We start from the raw sequence: 6,669 nt of genomic DNA, 5'->3' as shown, positions 1-6,669 counted from the left end.
TGTTATGGGGAACTTGTAATGCAAAACTCAAGTAGAATAACATACCTTTTAGTAGCTTGGATTCCTTGATGACTTTGTGAGCCTAGAACCCCAAATGTGATGCCTCAAATGCTTCACACCACACCACAATTCTTGGAATAACCTTGAGAGAAGTTCATTATACTCACAAAATCGGCTAGCCCTCTTTCTTACTTGTAGCAGTTTCGATTATGCTAGACAAGGAGTGTTTATATAGTTGTGGCACAAGTAGGGTTACACCATTTAAACCCTAATTGTCATGGCTTTCCATATTCCATGATCCATGGGTTTGTAACCTCCATGGACTATCCATGGAGCACCTTATGGGTTTTAATCCAATCAATACAAACCATGGATCATTAGCCCACTATACAAGAATAGATTATTTACACAATCAACCCCATATATTTAATTAGTCTCTTTTTGATCACTTAATTAATTTAAGAGTAATTCTTTGATCAATACTAATTAAATAATACTAGCCGTTTACCCGCGCTAAGCGCCGGGCGGCAAAAAGTTTCTTTCGGAAGATAGTTTTAATGTGATGATTAGTTTCCTTTAGACGTGAGCTATTCATTGCGGCCATTTGGTAGACTATTTTGTGTCGAATAGTTCATTTCAACATATAGTTTCTTGCTAGGTGCATAGTCATACAATACGACAAAGGTTGAGTCTACATCTCAAATAATTCATCTAATAGTTCATACTTGATTTTACAATATATAAATAACAACAATCTACAACCATGTAGTTTTGTACATTTATAACATGTCCAATATATAAACTACACCAATCTGCAATCATGTTGCTTCATCTGCTAGCCCTGCATTAAACATCAAATAAGCATCTAAGATACATATCTGAAGAAATTGTAAAATAATAAGTTGTTGATTGTACCTTGCTAATCACATAACACTTCTTTGTACACAACGTTTGATGTGTAGATTCCATCATTATCAAACGTTTTTTCCGGCTTTACTAATACCTTGGTATTGACACGTGATATTCCTCTGGACAACGCCACATAAAGCTGGCCATGTTAGAATACCGATTCTGGTAGATAAACACCTACATTTGGAATTGTTTGTCCTTGAGCTTTATTGATTGTCATAGAGAAACTAAGCTTGAATTGGAAACTGCTTTCTCTTAAGTTTGAATGGGAACATCTCATCGTCAGACAGACATAGAGGAATTCTTGGTAAAAACACTCTTTTCAAAAGCTTCAGTTAGTTCCATAAGTTCAACGGGTGGAAACATCTGAACAAAATGTAACATTATAGAAACAATTGGAATTTGGTGAAAAATACGTAGAATTTATCATACAAAATATATCAAAGATTAGTATATTAGTATTACCTCAAAAAGTAAATGCAACATAACATGTCATTACCCCAAAACTGTAGCTTTTCTCCTGTCAAATCCAACAATTTCCGCATGTTAGATTCAAATTCGATGGTAGTAATACAAGTCAAATTTGGATTTCTTGAAATCAAAGAGTAGTTGTTCACCTCTTTCTTTACGTTTTCCATTAAAGATGACATCTCTTGCAGAAAATCAGCAAAACCCTAATTAATTTAAAAAAAAAACATGATAATTGAGTTAGTAATTGATAATTGCCGATTAATTAGCGAAACTATGATGAAAGATTTGAGAAATTGGGAGATAAAGTTACGCACAAATGTAAACAGAATACAATCATGAACAGAGGAATTACCTCGTCTTCTTCATCTTGGGGATCATAAAATCCAACATCATACATTGATCTCTTCTTCTGATTTGATAGAACCGTTGAAATTTCCAACATTGAAAAACTTGGATCTTAATTCTGGATGCATGTCGTCTATCCCACTCATCCGTGTTGATGCTACTTTCTTCTCTTGTCTACAATCATAGAATCACAAACATTGAAAAACTTGGAAGAACGAAAGTAATTAATTATGTTAAAAAGAAAATATATAAATATATTCAAATGAATTTCTGACAATGGAGTTGTTGTCTGCAAGATGAGACCCCCAAAAGATGTTGGAGTCGAAGCTTCCTTCATTTGAAAGCTTTATGCGCTGGTCACAGACTCGAGCTTGGACACGAACCAGTGCTTGCATACACTTGAGTGTCATCTTTGTCCTCCTCCTTACATTGTGTCCTCTCACCAGGGCTTGTAGCTTCACAACTCCTTTAAGAGCCTCAAGAGCTCTCCTTGCCTAAACTAACCAAATCTTATATATTGTTAGTATCTAGTGAATATTGAAGCTCCATCATTGGTAATTATAGCTAATTAGTGAAAACTTAAATAAAGACATATTATAAGTTACCAGGTATCGTCTAAAGAAAGTCTGTATAACAAGAGCAGCATTGTGCTTTTGAAACGAAAATGAAGGACTTGTGAGCCGGATCACTTCAACCGCTGCCTGAACCGTAGCAACTGTTGATTTGATAGAATTACCTGAATAAGCTTCCTGAATTTGTTTCCATTCATTTAAAAGTACCAATTTAAAAATGCTAGAAATAAAACAGTTCTATCAAAACAGAGGAATTACCTGAATAAGCTTCCTGAATTTGTTGAAATTTACGTTTAGCTTTCCCTAAAAGCGATGGATTCTTCGTCCAATTATCAGGATGCCATTGCTACACCCACACAAATCCAGTTTCATCGTCAGAATCTGTTCGTATACAAATCATATATTATCAGATGAAGCAAGAACGAGAAGAATAACATTAACATAGCAAGCTTCCGATAAGCACGTCGGATCTGATCGTCGGAGGAGTCCATAGAAACGCCAAGAACATCATAATACGACAGAGATCCTTGATTCGAATCCATCTCCTTCTAATTTCCTCAAAGTCTAATCACCACCAACAACAAATTAACAAACTAAACTCCTTTTCCCCATAAATTCATCTACAGAGGGAGGTATTGTTTTATATAATCACTAAAGTAGTTTTGAGAAAAATAATTTCATCATGAGTAGAGAAGTAAGTAGTGTACCAACTGTCCCTCCTAATTCTATCACACAGACATCTGTCGGGCCCACTTTTCCATCCACGGGAATCGCAGAAACCGACTCAATCCAATCCTTAATAGCATCTGTTATGTGTGGGACTACCTAAAAGAAAGAAGCATAAGTAGTATTCATTTGAAGACAAATACAACTCAATTTATGATTTATGATTTATGATGCAAAAGTACACACTTGCCTGAACAGTCTTTCCAAGATAATCTCCTTTTCGTTCCTTCTCAAGAACAGACTGGCAAAATGAGAACAAATTACTGAAAGAATCTGGCACTAATCACTACTACAGAGTGTAGAAATGATACAACACAAATTTTGGTAAATGGTAATGGTACATGATAGATCTTTCCATTGGTTATGTTGTTATCTCTAATAAGCCTCACGTCTAAGAAGCGTTCATAGTTACCCAAATCTAGGTCGACCTATCAAAATATCATATGGAAAGAGATTAATATCATCATCATAATCAATATTTTTAAAGCTAGTGAGAGCAAGTAGCACCTCTCCACCATCGTCAAGAACAAAAACCTCCCCGTGTTCAAAGGGAGACATTGTACCAGCATCTGTGTTCAAGTATGGATCTGCAATCAACAGGTATAACTAAACCACTTAAATTCACACACCAACTCGACCTGTAAGCCACTAAAAAAACAAAAGTAGGAGGTATGTGGTGTGGTGTGGTGTGTATATAAAATTAGCAAACGAACAAGAATGTAATTTGATTAAACACATAGGTACCATCTACACTTCCGATATATAGGTACAATTAATCTAACAAATTCAACAACAGCATTATTCTGGTTGTCTAATTTATTCGATTAAAGCAAAAGCAACAAACACATACCGATTTTGATGGAGAATCTGGACAACATTTGAATCGGTAAACACCCCATCGGAGGTAGCCCTGAAACCACCATTGTTCGACATCCGAGCTTGTACAGCTCCTATCAACCACCACCACAAAATCAAACAAACTGTTTAAATAAAGACATAGAGAGAGAGAGAGACGGAGAGAAAGAGAGAGAGAGAGAGAGTTACATTGACGAAATTCTGAAGCTTCTTCTATATATAATCTTGGTAATCGTCCATGGAGAAATCGTCTCTTCTAGAAGGCAGATCGTAGTAGCTAATCGTGAAATCATTTGTTCCAACACTAATTGACACCAACGCCCCTTCAATTATCCTATTGGCTTCTTTGATCCCCACAACTTTCTTCAATCTCCTTATATACTCCTTAAAGTAATACAACTGCTTCGTCACAGGAATCACCTGTGAAATCTAAGCCGTCATGTCATCGTACCCTGATCCGGCGGAAGCGATGTTCACTCCGGTGCGGATATCAAAATCGGAGATATTAGGCTGCAGGAACGGAGGAACGGTTTGTTTTATTCCCAGCAAAGACGCCCAAAAGTCTGACACCAGTTTTCGGTTTGAAAACTGGCCGGTGGGGATTTTTCCAGGAAAGTCTTCCCCGTATGGGGGATGGTCGGCTTTGAATGGGGTATTTATGTAATTGTTGTTGCCGGAATCTGCAGTGGAATCGCCAAAAATGAGGACGGCAGAGAATAGATGGGTTATGTTCTGACTGGAAAGGGCGGTGGAGACTTTGAGAAGTAAGGCGAAGATGAACACGGCGAAAGCCATAGAATTAGTGATGGAGGGGACACTCTAGGGTTAGGGCTTGCAGTTAATAGTGTCTGATGGTGGCAGCGAGATAGAGTTACGGTTTCTAGGTAGAAGCGGGGCTGCAGACGACGACTGAAGGTAACGACAACGTCGGCAGGGTGGCGATAGCGACGACTATAGGAGGGTGGTGGTAATCGAAGCCTATCGCAGATTTAAGAAAGTGAGGAGGTAGACGGAATAGATTTGGAAGAAGCTTTTGGAAGAAACGATGGCTGATAGTGTCTAGAGGGTATTAGGGTTTTCCAGGAGAAGCTACGACCATACGGTACAATGATACGTGCGTGTATACATATACATTGTAAGCTTAATAGATTGTACATGGTGTTATAAAATGTACACCTCTTAATTTTCAAGACATGGGCAATATGTTTAATAATATACTTAAGATTATTAATATATTAGTACTTCTAATATATTAATAAACCTTAAGTGTCCTTTCTCTCACTTTGGTCTATCCAAGTATTGCAATGCCATGCAACCCAAATGGACCATGTCGGGTCGGGTCAAGTACATACCAAATATAGTTATGGGCTTAGACACTATATCCAACAGTCTCCCACTTCTATAAGTCTAATAAATATAGTTGCATATATGACTTCAGAATCCGACTAGCAATCGTAGCTCTTTCAAAGTCTCTTGGAAATAAGATGATGATGATGACACGCCATTTAAGATAAGTGTTCATATAATCCTCTGATCTCAAGATATCAGTCGGACAAATACATGGAAGAATGTCGTACTTATTATCCAGCAGTTGTTTCTCGATCTCTGATCTGTTTGACATAGAACTAAATTGAACACATCAATTAGGTTTTGACCGGGCCCAGTACATAGGTCAAAACAAAATCATCGAGGGGCCCAGATATCGCTTCTAATCCTAGAAGGAACAGATAAACTTCGACTCATATGCTTGTACTGACTACTTATTGAATTATGCACAAAATCATGTTTTATAACATCGAGTTACCAATGCGATTTCGTACAATCAATGTATAACCAACTCATAGCCAACAACTCATATCTCTAGGTTTGAAGATTTATATGATATTACCGTCTCACGATCACTCGAGATAAATTCCATGAAGTGATACAAGTGAGCGTGGGTTGAGTCCAATACTCAGAACTTATGAGCACTCATGAATGTTGCTATGTCTAACACACCTTAGACAATCTACACACCCAATTCATGACAGTCTTAATTCAATACCTAGTTCCAAAGTATGACTGACTGTGGAGAGTTTGAATAATATAATTATCCTGGAAGTCAAAACTGTTGGATTAATGTCTAAGTCCATAACTATATTTGGTATGTACTTGACCCGACCCGACATGGTCCATTTGGGTTGCACTTCACCGGCACAATTTATATGGATAGTCTTTTGAGAATAGTATATTTATGATTTATATTAATATATTATAAGTTCTAATATATTAATATGGAATCATATTATTTAATTAGTATTGATCAAGAATTAATTTAGAATTAATTAAGTGATCAAAAAGAACTAATTAAATATGGACTCTTATATATATGGAATGGGCCAAGTTCATTTAGGTTGGGCTAAGCTTTCATGGATGGTCCATGGAGCTTTTAACCCATGGATCCTATGTAAATGAAAGGTCATGGGTATTAGGGTTTACATGGATGTAACCCTAATCCTCCATAGTATATAAAGGGGTCTTTGGCTCACAAAATTGGCACAAGTGTGTGAAAATAAGAGTGGGCCGATTTTAGTGTGCATACATATTCTCTCAAGTTCTTCCAAGGTGTTTTGGTGATTTGTGATTCCATTTGAGGCTTCCACACTATTGGGGCTAAGCTCTTAAAGCTTGAAGACATCAAGCTACATCAAAAGGTATGTCATCTAACTAGAACTTTGTAGTATAGGTGCTTCATAATATGCTAGTTAGGATGAAACCTTGGAATAGTTAATATTTGCATGTATAATAGAGA

General features: G+C 36.8%; 1 protein-coding gene and 1 pseudogene across 1 annotated transcript; both read right to left on the bottom strand.

Moving 5' to 3' along the window:
* Window positions 1-1,244: 1,244 nt before the first annotated feature.
* LOC145131296 (uncharacterized) lies at window positions 1,245-2,839 on the bottom strand. Its single transcript, XM_079066009.1, has 5 exons — window positions 2,739-2,839; window positions 2,556-2,644; window positions 1,733-1,806; window positions 1,375-1,583; window positions 1,245-1,275 (listed from the first exon to the last, which is right to left on the bottom strand). Exons 1-5 carry the CDS (start codon window positions 2,837-2,839, stop codon window positions 1,245-1,247), a joined length of 504 nt encoding a protein of 167 aa, XP_078922135.1.
* Window positions 2,840-2,948: 109 nt separating this feature from the next.
* Window positions 2,949-4,673, bottom strand: LOC145131295 (GDSL esterase/lipase At1g58430-like; annotated as a pseudogene).
* Between the last annotated feature and the right edge of the window lie 1,996 nt (window positions 4,674-6,669).

This window comes from Lactuca virosa, chromosome 8 (genome assembly GCF_052849685.1).
Source record: "Lactuca virosa cultivar CGN04683 chromosome 8, Lactuca_virosa_CGN04683_v6, whole genome shotgun sequence".
Taxonomy (NCBI): domain Eukaryota; kingdom Viridiplantae; phylum Streptophyta; class Magnoliopsida; order Asterales; family Asteraceae; genus Lactuca; species Lactuca virosa.
This window is presented reverse-complemented; position numbering and strand designations above follow the sequence as displayed.

What these genes read in the sequence shown, in the direction of transcription:
- LOC145131296 (XM_079066009.1), bottom strand. Translation starts at nt 2,839, where the DNA reads ATGGATTCGAATCAAGGATCTCTGTCGTATTATGATGTTCTTGGCGTT. An exon ending in AATTCAGGAAGCTTATTCAG is followed by an intron (nt 1,807 to 2,555) that starts GTAATTCCTCTG and finishes TGGAAATTTCAA; the next exon opens with CGGTTCTATCAAATCAGAAG. An exon ending in CCCAAGATGAAGAAGACGAG is followed by an intron (nt 1,584 to 1,732) that starts GTAATTCCTCTG and finishes TAAATTAATTAG; the next exon opens with GGTTTTGCTGATTTTCTGCA.